Source organism: Globicephala melas, chromosome 4 (assembly GCF_963455315.2).
Source record: "Globicephala melas chromosome 4, mGloMel1.2, whole genome shotgun sequence".
In the NCBI taxonomy this organism is placed as follows: domain Eukaryota; kingdom Metazoa; phylum Chordata; class Mammalia; order Artiodactyla; family Delphinidae; genus Globicephala; species Globicephala melas.
Window position 1 is genome coordinate 104,278,265 of NC_083317.1, and position 20,335 is coordinate 104,298,599.

At 45.2% G+C, this 20,335-nt stretch overlaps 1 protein-coding gene across 1 annotated transcript in view; it reads left to right on the forward strand.

The window, feature by feature from the left end:
- LOC115844895 (caspase recruitment domain-containing protein 8) overlaps window positions 1-20,335 on the forward strand; it is a 65,329-nt gene that overhangs the window by 15,339 nt on the left and 29,655 nt on the right. The window contains exon 2 of the mRNA XM_030842394.3: window positions 13,266-13,641. Coding sequence (XP_030698254.3) covers window positions 13,266-13,641 — 376 coding nt within the window. The remainder of the gene's footprint in view (window positions 1-13,265; window positions 13,642-20,335) is intronic.

A 20,335-nucleotide genomic window follows, 5' to 3' on the forward strand; every position in this document is an offset into this window, starting at 1 on the left:
GAAAATGCTGGAATATGTTGGGCAGTATCTGTACTCAGATAAAGAGACTTTGTTACTCTCTTAAGGGAGTGGGGAGTAACTGAACTGATATTCTGAGAGTTTCCAGGGACTGGGATTCAACACATATTTTTGTTTTTATTTGTACTTTCAACAAATTTGATAGTCTCTGAGGCCTAAGATTTCTCTATCATACCCTGTCTCTTCACACACACACACACACACACACACACACACACACACACACACACATGCTATATCTGTATCTATATATATATATACACACTCATATTGATATATATGTAAAAACATACATATTGATACTGATATATACACCGATATATTCTACAATGTGGATTACCTTCAAAAACATTATGCAAAGTGAAAGAATCCAGGCACAAAGGCTACATATTGTATGATTCCATTTATATAAAGTGTCAAGAAAGGGCAAACTTATAGAGTCAGAGAGTAGATTAGTGGTTGCCTGAGGCTAGAGGTGGGAATAGGGATGAACTATGAATAGGTAGGAAGGATCTTTCTGGGATGATGGAAATGTTCTCATGGATGAAAATGTGATGGTTGCACAACCTGGTAAATTTACTAAAAATCATGGAATCATAAACTTAAAGTTATTTTATGGCATGTAAATGATACCTCCATAAACTTGTTTAAATATATGATATGTATGTATGTATGTGTGTAAATATATATATATGTAATATCTAATTTAACCCTGTTACTATCAGAGTCGCACATTAAAATTTTCCATCTTTAGTGGCAGAGCCTCCTTTGCTTTGAAGGGCCTGGGCACCATGCACCTGTCCAGTCCTGGGAAGTCAAGAGGCCAACACCTGTGAGTGTAATCTGACGCCCAAGGAGTTTTACTCACCAGGCCTTCAGGTTAGTCCAGGGCCTTTCTCCTGCTGGATAGTTTGGAAAAATGACACTGTATTTTCCTCCTGTCAGCATCATACTGGGATATGAACAAAGGTTTTATTATCATCTTCCACAGGAAAATCATTAAAACCATATTAATACTATAAACTCTACATAGGGTCTTGGTTTTACTTCCTGTATCAGTCAGAGTGGACTGGGTTATGCTGCAGTAGCAAAAGATATCCAAATCTCAGTGACTTAAAAGAACAATAGTTTATTATACACTTTTGCTACATAATGTTGAGGGTTGGTGGGGGGCTTTGCTCTGTGTGGTCCTTACTCAGGGATTCAGGTTGACAGAGCCTCCACCATCTAGATGTTGCCAGTACCACGGGAGGAGGAAGGAAATATGAAGGATTATATACTGTTTTTTTAAAATTTTAATTTCGTTATTATTATTATTTTTTAGTTGAAGTATAGTTAATTTACAACGTCATGTTAGCTTCAAGTGTACAGCAAAATGATTCAGTTATACATACATACATATATATGTATATATATTCTTTTTCAGATTCTTTTTCCTTATAGGTTACTACAGAATATTGAGTATAGTTCCCTGTGCTAGACAGTAGGTCCTTGTTGGTTACCTACTTTATATATAGTAGTGTGTATCAGTTAATCACAAGTTCCTAATTTATCTCTCCCCTGCCTCCCCCATACTCGTTCTTAAATGCTTCTACCCAGAGGTCACAAGCGTCTCTTCCATTCATGTTTTTTTTTTTTTTTTTTTTTTGCAGTACGCGGGCCTCTCACTGTTGTGGCCTCTCCCGTTGTGGAGCACAGGCTCCGGACGCGCGGACTCAGCAGCCATGGCTCACGGGCCCAGCCGCTCCATGGCATGTGGGATCTTCCCGGACCGGGGCACGAACCCGTTTCCCCTGCATCAGCAGTCGGACTCTCAATCACTGCGCCACCAGGGAAGCCCTCCATTCATGTTTTATTGGACTGAGCAAGTCACATGACATCATCTAACTTCAAAGGAACAGAGAAGTGTAATCCTCCCTCCTGTGAGGAAATAGACAGGAACCCGAAGTGGGTGGACAATAACAATGCCTGTCATACCCACTCTCACCAGAAGGCAGCAGAATGGTAAGGGCTTACAAGGTGCCCTCTGCTGCGGGAGGGTGACCAACTGTCTCGTTTTGCCTGAGGAGTTTCCTCAGGACATGGCACTTTTTGTGTTAAAACTGGGAGAGTTTCAGGCCAATTGAGATGGTGGGTCACCCATGCTATGTTCTGCCTTGGGTTGCACATCCTGAGGATGGCGGATGGAGGCATCTCTCTGCCCATGAATACACCTTTCAGAAAGTCAGTTCCAGGGACTTCCCTGGTGGCGCAGTGGTTAAGAATCCGCCTTCCAATTCAGGGGACACGGGTTCGAGCCCTGGTCTGGGAAGATCCCACATGCCGCGAAGCAACTAAGCCCGTGCACCATAACTACTGAGCCTGCGCTCTAGAGCCCTCGAGCCACAACTACTGAAGGCCGCGTGCCTAGAGCCCATGCTCCGCAACAAGAGAAGCCACCACAGTGGGAAGCCCAAGCACTGCAACAAAGAGTAGCCACCGCTCGCCGCAACTAGAGAAAGCCCGTGTTCAGCAACAAAGACCCAACACAGCCAAAAATAAATAAATAAATTTATAAAAAAAAAAAATCTAAAAACTGAGGTTACTACAGAGTTCTCACTGGCCTCTAACTCTAAGAGGGAACTGGAGTACTGTCTCCCCTGTCAGGGCCTAGAAACTTCCCTTGCTCATTCAAAAGCCATCAGTGTTAGCCTTCACCACATGCCTGAGGCTTTGGTTGGTGAGAGCCCATCTCTGGCTTCAGGACAGCCACCTCATACTGTGAATGGGGTAGGGGGGGTTGTCCTTGAACCACCATTCAGAGACAGCCTCCCGCCTTGGAGTAAACCTGCATTTCACAGAAGGACAACGAGATCTTTCAAATGCTTTAATAACAATACTACCAGTGATCACACCTCTGTCCGAGTGCTTACACATACTGTTTTATTAAAAGCTTTTTAAATCCCAGTATGACAATCAAGGATAACCAGACTGGAGAGTTACTTGCACAAGTTCACAGAGTGGAAAGTAGCAGGGAAAGGGTAATAAGGCTGCCTCTTAAATCCCCAACTCAAAGGCCTACTGGGCCCATTTCAGTCTATGAAGTGAGTCTATCCCATTCCAAGGCGGTTACATGCAGCTGATGAAGCTTAAGCCTTAGAGCTCCTTAATTGCACAGGGCACTTAATATCTTTCCATGGTCATGTGTTTTTGTAAAATTTGCAAAAGTAGGCTACATGTATATTCTTTTTCTGAAAGAAGTGTTATATTCTTCAGACCCCACAAAACCTGATTGACTCCAGAGCATCAGAACATGTCCTCTAAGCTCTTCAACTCCTCCTCATGCTTCAGAGGGCGAAAGGGCATGACTTTCCTCTGCAAAACCTTCCCCATCTCTCTGTATAGCCATTTCCCCCTATTGTACATTTTCAGAGCACCATGTACCTCCCATTCATAACCAGAGCTGCAATTTTAACTTTGACTTGTGCAATTATGTGATTAAAATCTCTCTCCCCTGAGAGACTGTTCACTTCAGGAAGGCAGAGCCCATGTCTACCTTCACTTGTATCTCCAGTGCCTATCAGGGTGCTTGGTACATGGTCAGAGCTCAATAAATGTTGCATAAAATAATGTCAGAATATTGTGTGCATAAAAATTATTTTAGTTTATTTTGAAGAATTTGTTGTACCCTTATTAATAATTGGAGACCACCTAATTCTGCAGAATTAGGGCTGAGTGTCACTGCTCTAGGTTAATATCTAGATATTGTATCTAAATATATCTAGATAATATAGGGTGACACACATACACTCTAGTGGGATCACCATTTCTACCTGGGGAAACTAAACCCCAGTTGTCTGAGAATCTGAAAATATCTCATTTTTAATACTCCATTTACCTCCAGAATTCCTTGAAATATAGACAGGAGAAAACTCAGCAATGACACAATACCCAGCAAACAATCCTTGTGGGATGCTGACAGTAGAGTTCAAGTTTGAGAGTCATCATACATCGTTGTAGCTTCAATCTGGTGCTTCAATTATACAATCCTTCTCAATATTATCAGTAGTTAACATTTATTGAATACTTGTTGTGCCAGACACTGAGCTAGTTACCTTACACGCACTAGCTAAATCCTAACAATGTGCTTATGATACTACTATCCTCATTTTACAAAGGACAAAACTGAGGCTCAGAGAGGATAAGTTAACTTGTCCAAGGTCACAGAGTGGTGAAGCTTGAGGAGGAAAAGACTCCTGGTTGTCCTAATATTCATTCTACCCTTCTTTCTTTCTTAGTAAAATCTATAAATTCTAGATGAGCACATGGCTGCCAGTATAATGTCTGTATTCCCCAGCCTTCCTCGGATCTAGCCATGAGATGAAGCCCAGACCCGTGGGAAGGGGGCAGAATTCGTGCTTGCTTGTAGAAGGAAGGGATGTGGACTTTTGTTCTTTCTTCCTTCTCCACTGGCTGGAAAGTAGACTTGGTGACAGAATTGGGAGAAACTGCCCTGATGGTTATGGCCAGACTAAATTCACTGGGATTTGAAGCCAGATCTGTCTAATGCTAGAGTCTATGCTGAGCAAGGCCTTCAAAGGCCTTTCAAAGGCAACTGTGTTTATGAAGAAATTAGCAGAACTCAGCAGTAACCTGCTCCTGGAAACAAAAAGGCGTTGGCAATAAACCCGCATTGGGAGGGATGTCCGCTCCAAAACTTATTAACTGAGTGACCATGGGCAAGTTTCTTAACCTCTCTGTCCCTCAGTCTCCTTATCTGTAAAATGGGAATGATAATAGTAGCTACCTCATAAGGCAGATGTGAGGACTAAGCAAGACAATACACATGAAAGAGCTCAGCGCTATTGCCAATTATATTGTAAAGAGCAGTGAAAATTAGTGATTACTATTATTGTAATTATTCCACTGTATAATCAACTGCAGAGTGTTGATAATATTGTTGATAGTACCAAAGGGGATTTAAGATGATATATTTTATTTATTTTTTTGCCATGCCACGCGGCTTGTGGGATATTAGGTCCCCAACCAGGGATTGAACCCATGCCCTCGGCAGTGAAAGCATGGAGTCCTAATCACTGAACCGCCAGGGAATTTCCAAGATAATATATTTTAAATGCTTGGTATAATCTTTAGCATATAGTAGGCACACCACAAATGGTAGTTTTTATGAATACATACATATTCGAAATAGAAAAGGAGCCCTTTCCCCACAAAAAAGGCAAGGAAATGAATGTGAATAAAGACATTTCAGTTTAGATAGGATGGTGTTAAGGTGTATTTTTCATCATCTATTTGCAGAGCAGGGATTATAACAATAAAAAAGAAACCCTAATATTCCTTTCTCTACTGCTTTAACTGAAAAGCTATTTCCTAAGGCAGGCTTTGCCAGACATTTGACCTTGAGACCTCACCCAATTTAAAGCCCTGCTGAAAATCCTTTCACTTAAATGTAACATCAATGACAAAGAAATAACTAGAGTTAGTGAAATTCACAACAGATGATAAAAGAACTGTAGGGTGTGACCTACTGTTAAGAGACAGATGAAAGGAAACTATTGTGTCTTTCTAGAGAAAAAAAAAACAGACTCATTTGAAAAACCCAAAATAAACATTGATTTTAAGAACAGAAGACTTGAATTCTGGTCTTATCATTATCCTGGTCCTTTAGCTGCCTTTGAACCTCCTAGAATTGGTCATAGGAACTTGTAGAAGAATGTGGAAAGTATGAGGATAAATAACAAATAATTGAAATGGTCATTTTAGTTCTTTAAAGTAGTTCAAAAGAAACATTTAAGATTTTCTCAGTTACTTTATGCAGAAGACTCTAAACAATGAGACAACTTTAGTGTGATCATTTCCTTCCATCTGGGTTGCTAGGGTTTCCTTTATTGCTCATTCATACGCACATCATCACTAATATTAATTAGTAGCTTTTCCTGGTAATAGTTTTACCACAACACAAGGAGAGAAACACAACACAAGCTGATCCTGGGACCAGCATCTTGGTGGATGAGTCGATCCAGTTAGACGTGTATTTGTGGAATGTTACTAGAGTGCTAAGGAACACCTTTGATTGGAATAACACATTACAGTTTTCAATTTACTTGCACACACATGAACTCATGTGGCTGTGGTTCCAGCGTCACAGTACGAGGGCTTGAAGATCTGGGGTCTTAGCACTCTCAGGTCACTCTGTGCCTCTCTTTTCCAATATGTGAAATGGAGGTAACGCTACTTTATCTGTCATACGGAGTTGTCCTGTTGGTTCAAATGAAAATATATGCATGGGAATGCTTTGCAAACTGTAAAGTTCCATGTCAATAGAAACTATCACTTTAAAGTAATATTAGAGATGAAGAAATCAGGCTATGAAATGTCCTTGCACTTGCTAAAGTTGTCTGGGCAGGTAACGGCAGAGCTAGACTCCACCATTCCTCCAAAAAGAAATACATAGGGAGAGGAGGTCTGTCATTCTTTTTGGCCACCCAGCAGCTGAACCCCCTTGCCTTTGTTTTGAAGAATCCCTCCACCTCAGAGGCACATGCCTCCTTTCTGTTCCTTTTCCTGGCCTCACCTAAGCCGGGGGTTGGGCTGTGACCTGGGCCCCCAGGCTGCTGTCCTCACTGAGCTCCTCTGAGGAGTGACTTGGATTTTGTTCCAGATGTTAACATCCCAAATCTGGTCCTCCTGAAGAAGCGTCTGTGAACTACCCAGTATCTTTAAAATCAGTGCTCTCCAAACTGTAAGGTGGCTACAAATCACCAGGAGATTGTGTTAAAAGGTAGAGTGGGGCTCAGCAGGTCTGGGTGGGCCTGAGATTCTGCGTTTCTAACAAGCTTCCAGGTGATGCCCCCGCTGCTGGTCTGTGGACCCCACTTTGTGCAGCAAGCCTTTTCTAAATTTGTTCTCAGTTTAACTAATACCCTGACTAATATTACAGAGTCTGTCATCAAAAATGGGGGGAACAGGGTTTATACATAAAACAGTACTGAAACACATGAAAAGGAAAACGTGCAATTTTTCTAGGATGACAATTATTCTATTGTCTTCTAGAAAAAAGCCTGGATGATGTTTAACTTTCAAAATTAAGGTGAATCAAAATTGTGTTGAGGGACTTCCCTGGTGGCACAGTGGTTAAGAATCTGCCTGCCAATGCAGGGGACACGGGTTCGAGCCCTGGTCCGGGAAGATCCCACAGGCTGTGGAGCAATTAAGCCCGTGCGCCACAACTACTGAGCCCACGTGCTGCAACTACTGAAGCCTCTGCGCCTAGAGCTTGTGCTCAGCAACAAGAGAAGCCACCGCAAGGAGAAGCCCGCGCACTGCAGTGAAGAGTAGACCCCGCTCCCCACAACGAAGAGTAGACCCCGCTCGCCGCAACTAGAGAAAGCCCACCCGCAGCAACGACGACCCAATGCAGCCAAAAAAAAAAAAAACCCAAAAAGTTAAAAAAAAAGTTGTGTTGTGACATTTTATTGTTCTGTAACAGCCCTAGAGTTAATTGAAGACACAGTGATGTACTGTAAAACTAGATGTGGAAATGATTCTTTGAGGTAGTTACGTCTTCAGAGGCACGATTACAGTGGGAGCATAATGGGTGTAGGAGGGCAGGAATGCCAACTTCCTGACTAAATTCACTTTCTTGGAATCTCTTCCTCATACACTCCCTGTCTCTTTAAGTAACTGAGACAAAGAGAAAGTTCAGCTAGATAAAGGCAGAAGCAGAGTGGCCCTCCCTAAAATTATGGTAACAGGTGTCAGCCATAGAAGCCTAAAGACTAGTGTCTAAGTCATCTCGAGCTGCCATAACAAAATACCATAGCCTGGGTGGCTTAAGCAGACATTTCTTTCCCACAGTTCTGGAGGCCGGCAGATTTGGTCTTTGGTGAGGGTCTGCCTCCTGGCTCACAACTAGGCTGCCTTCTTGCTATTTCCTCACATGGTGGAGAAAGAGAGCTCTGGTGTCTTTTTCTCTTCTTATAAGGATATGAATCTCATTTTGGAGGGCTCACCTTCATGACCTCATCTAAACCTAATTACCTGCTAAAGGCCTCACTTCCTAATGCCATCACATTGGGGGGTTAGGGCTTCAACATATAAATTAGGGGGCCGGGAAGTGGGGGAAGATTCAGGCCATTACAATTAGATAAAAGATTCTTCTAGATTCTTCTAGATAAATGATTTAGCTTCAGTGCTGGGAGTCTGTCAGTTCTGGGCAAAGTTCCCTGTTGTCAGTGGTGATGTGTTTTTGCTGTAATGAACATGCACTGTGGTGAGCTCTGACTGACAGCAGAACAGTGGGCAACACCCTCTTTCCCTGTGGAGCCTGGAGGATGGCACGTTTTGTCAGTTGGAGAAGCAGATGCATAGCAAGCCCTAGGATGCCATGTAAAGTACCTTCAACAAAAAAGTTGGATGCCCTTGTTCTAGAAAACAAACAATGCAAGCTCCAAGGTAGCTCAGAACTCAAGAGAATATATCAAATGGCCTTTAGGAAGAAAACCAAGAGTTGCTTGAACACATAAATAAAGATTTCCCCTGGCTAATGTCAGCACCCAAAGAACATCTTACTGTTGGTTTCTTGTCTGCACCTGCCTTTCCAAGACGGAAACAGAAAACAAGAGTCCAGGACACAGAGAAAACAGACATGGAGAGAAAACTGAGTAGTTTTTTGCCATAATTAAGTCAGAAAATGGCTGGTCTTCTCTGAATCACAGCTTACATAAGCAATTCTCACCCTGGTATTGCAGTATTTAAGGAATTCTCCTAGATGACTTCAGGAAATCCTCTCTTCAAATCTCTCTCCACTAACACCCCTTCTCCAAAAATTAAAATAAATAAACTTACATTTTTAATCTAAAAACGTGCATGACACATACAAATTTCATAGAGTACATTTAATATCAAAATCAGATAAAGTATTTTTAACAGAATAGTGCTAATAAATAAATAATAGTGTTAATAATAAATAAATAGCAAAATGTGTTACTAAGATGCACAGACCTTTGAGATATATTGTAGCATAAGAACAAACAAATTGAAAAATAGTGCATATATCATACAATTTTTGAAGCAAACATACACACACAATGTTTTTTATAATATATATGAAGATGCAGGGAAAATGGTCTGGAAGATACACTCTCAACTGAGATGAGTAATTATCCCAGCAAAGGATTAAGCAATAACCACCACACACACAAATCTAGTCATTGACCTTACCTAGAGAGATCCCCAAGAACAAGCCCCATTTGGGCCTCCGAGAAAGAAGACACACCATCTTTGTGCATTTAACCAAATGTGCTGGGCAAAATCATACACCAATACATTTAAATAAAAGGAGAAGGAGATGGAAAAATAATCACCTTATCCCATTGCTCTCCTCTCCCACTCAAATAATGCCTTGGACTCCACTCTCTCAGGCAAAAAGAGTCGAAAACTAAAAAGTGAAACAAAATAAAGATGAAGAAGTTAGCTCTGGGCCAGGGCATCCCAATCATTTGTGGGACCCTGGGCTAGAGTACAAATGGACATCCATATGTAATATGTCTAAACATGAAAAAGTTATAAATCGAGTGAATGCACTGTTTAATGAAATATATTTTGTCTTCCTGCCTTGACAAATATTCCCGTCAAATATTCATTTGATTCATTTGACAGGAAGGACAGGTCAAGTGAGACTTCTCAGAGTCATACACCAGCACGAGGCAGCATTTGGAGAGCCAGCTTGGGGTCCTTGGGCTTCCCTCTTGGTTTTCCGCTGCTGGTCCGTCTGTGTGGCGAGGGGCTCTGTGCGCGTGTGTAGGCCACTCGGCTTGCACACACAATCTATCCACATCCCTTTAAACAGCTGCACCTGGTCTCCCTGTGCCCTGGCGTGGGCTCTTTAGTGCTATGCCCCACCCTTAGAAAGCTGGACCTGGGGAAAGGCCTATGCTGGCCCTGGAAGTGAGCTCAGGGCCATTTGGACAGGGATGTGGGGGTCTCTCATCCCCTGAGATTGGTCTAGAAGTGGGAGGCAGAGCACAGGCTCTGGAAGGGCACATCCCTTGGGGACTCCTTAGCCCGTGGGAGGTGTGATTGGAGGAGGGCCACGGAAGCGTCTTCTGAAGCCAGGGTCCCAGGGTTGGGCTCCCTCTTACACTGGTCTAAAGTCAGTACTATTCTTGGTTTGGGGATGTCCTGGGCTCAGGTCCTGATGAGTTAAGGGATTTCAAGGGTCATTTTGACTATGTTATATATAGATCCCAAGTCAGTGAATTAACTTATTCTTCCCACTTTGTACAAAACATGGATATTTAAAAATGTGCATTAAGACTTTCTTCTCCATGAGAGATGCCCAGGACTGGGTCAGAGACTGACTGATGAAACCAGATCTACCTCTTTCACCACATCCCCTTATTTCACTGGAGTAGCAGGCAGAATCGTTAACACTGTAACTTGTTCTCTCTCCCTCTTTTGCAGAGTATGGTTGAATTTACCTAAAAGTGCAAATGATGTGATTCCACCGCACTAACTCTAGGATCTTATTTCCTTTTGTATGAGTTATTATTTGGCTGCATAACAAATTACCCCCAAATATAACAGCTTAAAACAACAAATATTTATTATTTCATAGTTTGTGTGGGTCAGGGATATGTAAGTAGCTTAGCTGAGCGGTTGTGGTTCAAGGTCTGTGATGAGATTGCAGGCAAGCTGTCCATGAGGGCTGCAGTCATCCCAGGACTCAGGTGAGGCTGCAGGATGCTATTCCAAGTCCACTCCATGGTTTTTCAGGCTTTAGTTCATTTGCTTGTCATATCACAGGGGCCCCCTGGAAGCCAAAGGAGAATTTCCGGAAGGAGAGAAGAGTGAGGCAAGAGTCAAGTGAGACAATGGCATTTGGAAAAGGGTAACTCAGATCTGGCTGCTGCAAGGTAACTTCCCAAACCAGGGTCTGCCAACAGGTGCTGTGTCAGGCTACCTGGGGAACTTACGAAAAATATACCAATGGTATATATATCCTTAGAGTTAATAATACTGTACTGTATATTTGAAAGTTGCTAAGACATTATATCTTAAAAGTTCTTGGCACAAGAAAAAAAACTTTTAGGGCTTCCCTGGTGGTGCAGTGGTTGAGAGTCTGCCTGCCGATGCAGGGGACACGGGTTCGTGCCCCGGTCCAGGAAGATCCCACATGCCGCGGAGCGGCTGGGCCCGTGAGCCATGGCCGCTGAGCCTGCGCATCTGGAGCCTGTGCTCTGCAACGCGAGAGGCCACAACAGTGAGAGGCCCACGTACCTTAAAAAAAGAAAAAAAACGTTTATAGTTATGTGTGGTGATGGATGTTAACTAGACTTATTATGGTGATCATTTCACATATATACACGTATCGAATCATATTGTTCACCTGTGACTAATAAAATGTTGTCTATCTCGATAAAAAAATACCAGTTCCTAGACCAACTTTTATTTTTTTTCTTTTGCAAGGAAGCTGAAGTCAAGAAAGTTAAATGACTTCCTCAAGTTCCCATAGCTAGAAAAAGACTGAACTGCAAAAGACTGGAATTCAGGCTCATGTGGAAGCCACAGTTCCTGTGAGGAAGAAACACACAAGCCTGGCTCCCCACAAAGCCAGGTGAACATGAACCCTGGCTCTCCATTGACCGCCAGGCAGCCTTGTGTGAGTTTGAGTCATAGGATCTGTACAAATCCTGGTTAGCTTATACGTGAAGAGGGTGTAATATTTACCTTGTGCTGCTCTTGTGTCGACTAAGTTATTTTTAATGCTCCCTTGCCAAATACCCCTAGGAATATACCTATAGTTTACATAGTTGAATTTATTACTCATTGCAGTGAGGGAAATGCACACCATCCTGGAGGTGTGTCAGTGAGAGGGTATTAGGAAATATTATTAAAGGATTTGGGTTTTGGTTAGCTGATTGGGGGAGGGCTTAGGAAAGCAGGGGTCATTCTGTGAGTGTGTATCCTTATAAATCTTATCCATAGAAGGGCAGACCAGAGAGAGGCTAAGGTTGTTAACTGGCAAAGAAGCAGCAGTCACTCTAACTGGCCAGGATAGCTGTGTGTCCACTGTGGCTTGGACAATGTTCATATTTTGTCTGTGTTTAGACATGATTAAGGAGTCTTGTTCTTGTCTTCATCCGTCGTGGTCACAGAGGGGCCTTGTCTCAGGTTGATGTTCTGAGAAATTGTCCATGTTTATGTTTAAGAGAAGAACACCAAGGCCCAGTGATAGCACCAGGCCAGCTTTTCCCCAGAGTATAAAATATCTTATCATAGTGCTGGACTCACAGGTGTTCCATCCATCGGGGTTATGACTTTATTGCACACACCCACACTGCCAGCGCTGGACCTTTGAGTCACAGTGAGGCAGGTAAGGGGTGTTCTGGGGTGGAGACATTTGGAAGAATCTAAAAGACAGATAGCCCTTCAAGCTGCAATGACCCATTTTCTTTCCCAGCTTCAGGCCTTACAATGAAGCCATTTCCATGAGGTCAAGGGTATGTCAGCCTGTGGAGAATTTCAGAAAGATCAAAGAGGGGTCTACAAGGTAGAGGGCCTATCCCTGACCCTGCCTTGCTTCCTTCCTGCAGTAAAGGCATTCTGAGCACTTACAGGGAGTCAGACCTGGGCTAGATGCTGTGTGACACCCACCACCTCATGGAAAAGACAGACAAGCAAACAATCACGCTGAAAAACGGGGTAAAAGAAAACAGTGTACAGTGAGGATCACCGACAGTCTAAGCAGTGGTTCCCACACTTTCCTGAATATTGCAATCACCTGGATCTTTGAAAAATACGGATGACCGGATCCCACTGCACTAACGTAATTGATCTGGGATACTACTCAGAGCGTCGCGATTTGAAAAACTCCCTGGGTGATTCAATGTGCAGCAAAGTTTGGGAGCCATTGGTTTAGTCCATCCATCCTTACAGTCTGGGGTGGGGTTGGGGTCACACAGCTGTTTTATCTTAGGAAGCTGTGGTCCCTCATCCCAGACACTTGTATTTAGGTACAAAATCTGAAAGATAATTTTAGGGGGCTTACAGATCCTAAGAAGAGAATCTGGGAATTCCTTGTAGGGGGCGGGCTGTCTCGTGAAAACCCCCCAGACACAGGAGTATCCAATCCCAATCAGAATGACATGAGCTCTCCGTCCCCTCCAGAATGGCGCTGCCCCTTCTCTTTCACAGAAGCCTCGGCTTAGTGTCACCAAGCCTAGTTCGGGCATGGCGGTAAGCAGCTACCGAGCGGCCGGTGTGCGCACGTGTGAGAGTGTGCACACGTGTGAGACTGTGCACGCCGGCGTGCACGCGCAGGGCCGCCGGCGAGCGTGCGTTTCCGTTAGGGAGCCCGGGCGGCCTCCGGCTGCGGCTGCAGCAGCGCGCCCGGCGCCCCCTCCCGCCCAGTCCCCTCCCCCTGTGGCTCTCGCTCGCCCTCTTCACTCCCCCGGCAGCGTCGGCCGCCTCCGGGTGCGCAGGGCAGCGGTCGGCACGCGAACCCCTCCTGCAGGCGCCCCGGCGTCACTCGAGCGTCGAGCCCCAGGCGCGCGTGTCGTCCCCCCCGCCCCCCAGTCGCCGAGCGACGATGAGCCGAGGCGCGGGGGTCGCGGAGAGCAGGTGAGCGCAGCCGCGGGGCTGGGGGGGGGGTTCGGAAGGAGAAAGGGAGAGCGGGGGTGGGGTGCGGCTGGACCCAACATCGCCGCGTGGAGAAGGGGCTTTGTGGTCTTTAGCACCCTTCACCGCAGGCTCTGCTTTTGCCCTTTCCCGGGTGGGGCGAGGGCTCCACTCCCGCCCCGGCATCCCCGCTCGGGCCGCACAAACAAAGCGCGCTTCGGCGGCGGCGCCTGCCCCGCGCGGGCACGGAGCATGGGGGAGGCGACGCGCCGTGCTTCCCGGATTCCGACCCCCTACCCCCCGGCGGGGGGCCCGGGCGGTCGCACCTGGGTCGGGCGGGCGGCGGCGGGGTCGCGCGCAGGTGCTCGCGCGGAAGGCGGTGGCGCGCAGCTCGGAGGCCCAGGGCTCCCGGCCCGGAGGCGGGGCTACGGGCAGCACTGCTGCCCCCTGTCGCCGCGGCTTCCCCACGCCCGATACCCGTCCCCAGGCGGGGGCCGCGGCGGCGGCAGCGGCAGCGGCAGCGGCAGGTGGGCCCGATTTGTTCACATACACCTGGCGGCGGGCGAGTGAGGAGAAGGGCAAGTCTCCCTGCGGCATCCCCTTTGCTCTCAGCGTGTGTGGACCGGCTCCCTTCCCGCCTCCGTGGCGACTCTCCGCCCCCGAGGCCCGGTTCTGCTGTCCTCGTGTGTCCCCAGCCCTTGAGCTTCAGCTCTCTGGAGTTCCTGCGCCCTCTGCACCTGGAGGAGGACTGGGGAGGTTTTACTGAACACCATCGGTGCTTTGGCCACCCGGCTTTCAAGTTGAGTTGAGAGCAGGATTATTTCCTTAATCCCTTTTTGCCCATGCGTGGGACACCCCCGTGCCCATCATCCCCTCAACGCCCCCATGGGGCCCTAACAATGTCTTGAGCACAGTAGGCGCGAGATCAACATTGCTTGAAGGATTTCTGCTATTACTGTAAAGGCAGCCAATGCCTCTGTGTGTTATCAGCGTCCCACAGCCCTTTAAAAGCCGCCGCTTTTTACGTGGAAATGTCTATTAAGAGCTGGTTTGGGATGTTGTGGTCGAGTTCTCCAGGACTCACTGTCATCTGCAAAAGCAGTCTTTTAGTTGTAGTGTTTGGATGTAGTGTTGCAGCAGAAGACACGTGATGGCTTGTTTGTGAAATATATCCTTTAGGTAATCCTCTCATTGCAGTAAATACTTGCAGGAAGTCCAACCCAAAACAGTGCAGAAACGCTCGGCAAAGATTGAGACTCTGCAGAGAATTTACTTATGGGACAGTCCCTGACACAAAAAGAGTTTCTACAGGATCAGCTAGAGGAAGAAGAGAATGTGGAGGTTTAAAGTGTTCACGACTTCAGTTTTTCATGGATCATTCATGGAACATTAGGCCCAGCTTCTCTCAGGAAGGAGGGAGGGATTTTTTGGTTTTGTTTTGTGTGTGTGTGTGTGTGTGTTTTCCTCATCTATTCTTTAAAACACTGTTGCAATCAGGAAGACAGTCTTAGAAAAGTCTGTTGTGGATGGGTTTTGCTGTTGAATTTCTTGAAGTTAGCATGAATAAAACTACACTAGGACATAAACTGTGTCCGCTTGGAATATCAAAAACACTTCTTTAGAGGTGGTCAGTTAACAGCAAGACTCGTAAATGATTGTTAAAGAGAACTTTGAATCAAATTATGGCTAAAAGTAAAGTTTTGTTCCTCAAAAAAAAAGAGGAAGTGAATTGAAATACAGTGTGTGAAATTAGCACAGTTACTTACACAGAGCTAAGGAAACCTCTACCAGCCTTCCTAGTATTACTCTGAAATGTGGGCCCTCCCCACCACTTTCCCTGAAAACTTGTTAGTCCACCACCTGTGATCTTTCTGGCCTCTTCAGGGAGATTGTTGCTAATGTGTCATTTAAACACTTCAGTGTGGTAACAAAGTCCATATAATTGTGTGTCAAACAAGGGGGAGGTGCAATTCTCAGTAAACCGTAAAGCACCCTACCGATGTTTGCTACAGTTAGTTGTAATTTGTAGTAGCTGCACAGTATGCCCCTCTGATGCTTAGCCATTCCCACATTTTTGGCCATTTAAGCTGTTATTACTGATTTTTCAATATTAAGGAAGTCTCTGTTTTATATCTAATTACCACATTCTTTCTGTCATTTATTTGTCCAATGAACATTTTTTTTTTTTTTAATGGTGCGAACTATATGCCAAAGTGTGTTAGATGCTGGGGATGTGGAATCCTTGGCTGCACACGCGCACGCACAAACAGACACTCATACACACTCCTTGTTCCTTCAGTTCCCAGAGGTTATAAACGGCTTATAAACAAAGCACAGCAAAGCAGTGCAATAAAACCATTCATCTAGGTGTACATCAGACCTGGGCTCAGGGAGGGGAGTAGAGAAGGGATCCCTTCTACGGGGCTAAGTCATGGGAGTCACCCCACCCCATCCATCCCCAGTCAGGTGAGCTGTCCTTCTTGCCCACCCTGGGCACTTAGGATTTCTTTCTCTTCCTTCTTCTTCCTCTTCCTCCATCCCTCCTTGTCCCCTCACTGCCTGAAGTGTTCCAGCTGCCTCCCGTCTCCCTTAAGCCAGCTTAGTTCCAGCCCTTTTCCCTCTTGGCCCCACTTCCCTTTGGAGTACATTATGCAGAGATTTCATTGGCAGTTAGTTGCAAGGAGAAAAAAAGGAGTAAACCCCAAAACTGTTCCTCCTAATTCCTGCCACCCCACAGCAGCCGTTTGAGCTATATCCCCAATGCGGTCACCTCTTCCTTCCACCTAGGGTCATTCTCCATTCACGAACGTGGCCAGTAAAGCTCAAGTCCTATATAATACTTTTCCTTTCCCAAGATGCTGAAAACCCTTCCTTTGTGCGTATGTATATACAGTCACACAGAAAACACAGCATCTTAAGTGCACAGCTTGATGAATTACCACAAAGTGAACACATCTGTGTAACCACCACCCAGGTCAAGAAATAGAATATAACACCCTAAAAGCCCCCCTTGTTTTCCTCTTTCCTGTCCCTCCTCCCCAGAGGGACCAGAGATTGGTTTTGCTAGTTCGTAAACCTTATAAAAATAGAATCATACAGTATATACCCTTTTGTGTCTGGCTGCTTTTGCGACATTATGTTTGTGAGATTAATTCTCTCGGGTGTGTGTAAGCAGTTTTTCATTCTCATGGCTTACAGTTTTCCATTATATGATGATATCATATTTTATTCATCCATTCTCCTCTTGATGAACGCGGTAGTTTCCAGGTTTTGTCCTTTATCCCTTGGATGCCCAAAGACCTACCCATTTCACTATTATTTTTGCCTACTGGTGTGACTGAAAAAAGGAAGGGAGAGGGTAGATGAAGGAGCCAGCCTGGAGAGCCAGGCCTGTGGAATTTTTATCTTTGCTGGTACTAAGTGTTTTCTGAAGCATTGAAGCCTGTGCTCTCATTCAGAACCCTGAACACAAGAAAAAAGCTATGGGATGGTTTCCATCATGGGCGGGCGAGCTGATTGCAGTTGGTGGTGTTTGGGATGCTTAGAATAAAAGAAATTGGGTGATAATGGGAAACCAGCCTGGCTTGGGAAGTGTCCCCTGGGGGCACTGACAGCTGGCGGCTCCACCCTGACCCTCCCCCAGGGCCTGGTCCCAGAGGGCTTGGTACTCAGGAAGCCCCTCTGTCCTGGCCAGTGTGGAAGAGGCTGTGTAGTTGGCTTCCAGAGCTTGATTCTGAGTGAAGGCAGTTTCCTTGGAGTATGTTTTAAAGTTACCTAGCCTCTTGAGGGGTTTTTGTCATCTGGTACTACAACTTCTTTTCAGGGTGGTCTGGCTTTTGTGGTCTGGGGGACTGAGATTTTCTTTGGGGAAATGCTTGGGCCTCTTGGACTCAACACAGGCAGTGTCTGAGCCTGTAGAATGTCAGGGGGTCTCACAGGATCAGACATTCTCCATGAAAGATGCTGATGACAGCAGACCCTGCATTGGGACCCTGCATTGACGACTTCCTCCTTTGCTCTCAAGCTTCAAATCTTCCCCAGGGGGAAATACGAAGACTGCTCAGTGGACTGAATGGTCGCCACTCAGCATCTGGGGTTGCCATCAGTTTGGTTACAGTTAGAGTTTCTCCACCTCCCTGTCTTTCCTCGTCTCCTACCTCTCTCCCCCTGAACACACTTGCTTTCCTCCTGTTCCCGGACCTTGATTCATTCCTTCCTGGCTCAGACAGAAGCTGTGCAACATTCTCTTGTCCATTCTTGCTTGTCCTTTGTGGCTGTTTAAATGTCACTTCCCCAGGAAGCCCTCTCCAGTTTTTCAATCTTAGACAAGTGCTCTTGAAGCACTTCCTGTCTCAGATACAAGAAGACAGTCTTCCCCATCAGGCTGATGTGTTCTTGAAGGCACAGACCCAGTTGCTTTGTTCACTTATGCCTGGCACATAATCCATCCATGTTTGTTAAATGGATGAATTGATGGGCAAACCAAGAGGCATGAGACAAGTTGTGAGATTGTCTCTGCTTATAATTTGCTGGGTGATCTTGGGTGTTCATTAACTTCACCTCTCCTGGAGTCTACCTCCCCCTCTGTAAAATAATGCATCAAGCTGGAAGATCTTGTAGGCACCTTTCCGCTTCAGTTTTTTTCTGAGTCTAACAGTGAGAAGATCCTACCTGAGGCGTAGCATTCTTTGAAAATGCAGGCTGGCCTTAACATCATGGTTTAAGTGGCCTTAGTTACACGCCCGTGTTCTTAGCATAAGAGCTCTGTCCTTCCCAGTTCATCATAGCCTGCTCTGGGCTAAGACTATAGCTTATATTTGCTTTTATTTTGCTCTCCCCACATCATATACATTTATTTATTTCCTGATCTGTCTTCTCTTCCATTAGTGTGCCCCTTGGGGATAAGGTTCACGTGTCACGTGTTACTTTTATATCCCCTTCGCTTAGCACAGCACCTGTGGGTTAATTTCAGTTGATGAAAAGAGATCTGTATTGTAGAGAATATTACTTTCACTGAGATTATTCTCTGGAAAGTATAGCTATTTCATGATTATGCAGATTAACTCTAGTTTGTGACTAACATAAACTCTCTTCCACTTTCCTTAACCCATTTAACTTCTTCTGGCCTATTTCCCAGAAGGTTGATAGGGGCTAAAAGAAGTAAAACACTAGTTGGTTTAATTCTGGTGAAAAGTTAAGAGGAGGATTTGGGGCTCATTATGGGTTTAATTATACCTACTAACTAAGGTCTCTGAGCCTTATTTCCTCATCTGTGAAACGGAGATGACACTAGTTCAGTATCAAGCACTAAAAAGGTTGTTGCAGCGAGCCCATCGATGGGCTTGGGGTCCTAGGCTTGGGTTCAGGCACACAGTAAATATTTTTAAAATATTAGTTAAAGAAAATAATTCGGTATTAGATTACATTTTAATTTTCACTCTAAGAATTGCTAAAGATCTTTAACTGGAGAATTATTACTTATCAAGCCAGATTTGAGTGAAATCCTTCTGGCATCTACTATCCACCTGTCAGGCTGGGAGTGGAGGTGGGAGAAAGGCTCCCTCAGGTTGGATTTTACTATGCTGAGATGCAGGGTTTTTCTCCTCCCGCTGAGGGAAAGGGGCCTGTATGATACGGGGCCTGGGAGCTGATAGGCATGGGGCGGCATTGAAATTATACCTAGTCATCATGGTGGAGTCCCGATCAAAATGTAGGGAATTTTAAGTGATATTAAGTAAATGTCCAAGTCCCTTCCCTGCTGATCTTCAGCCCCTAAATTATACTGGGAACATTTGGAATGGGTGCTCTCTCTCTGTGGTTGCCGTGGTTTTCCTTTTAAAAAACCACATGGAAAAAGCAGAAAGGAAGAGGATGTGGGGAACTAGCTAGCATCCATGTAGTGTGTTAGGGAGAAGGGTTCTTCTGGTGTAAGGATTTAAACTGTGACATGACACAGATTAACAGGAGAAAGTCACACAAAAATATAATAACAGGGACACACGGGAGATACCGAGGAAAACTTGAAAAAGGCCAAAGCCCTCACCTTAAATACCGTCCTCAGCTAAAGACGAAAGAGGTCGTTAAGGGTGAGAAGAGTGAGTTCTGGGAGGTCACCAGGAAGAGCACGGTAAACACAGGTAAGGTTTGTGATGCACATTTAACTCACTGCCTTCTCCACTGATAAGATGCAGATTTGGACACCCAGGCAGACAGCGATTTCCCTTACAAATGTAAATGTTTCTTACAGAGGGTAACTCCTGCTTGGTTTTCAATGTTTTTTCCCTTTGCCTGCTGTTTCCTAGAGAATAACCAACTTAAAATAATTAATATACCAAAGAGACATATTTTAGGGTAGCAAATTCCGCTGCTTTGTAAAGTGGCTGGGCCCCTGTGGGTCCCCTGGGGTTGCTGCCTCCACCCGGCTGTGACTCCTGGAGCTGCCCTGCGGGCGGGCTCCTCCACGTGGGGGCTAAGTCTCCTCCCCCATAACTGTCGGGTGTTTTAGTACAGAGAGCTGGCCCTCTACCCTGCAGCCTCACTACATGGAGGAAATAAAGGTTTTCCATAAAGGTTTTCTGGTTTTTAGTGGAAGTTCTGGTATCTAGACACATGTACACACATCTGGAAATAAAGATAAACAGCTGTAGAAAGGGGAATACGAAAGGGACAATTAAGAGAAAAACGCAATTTGTCATTG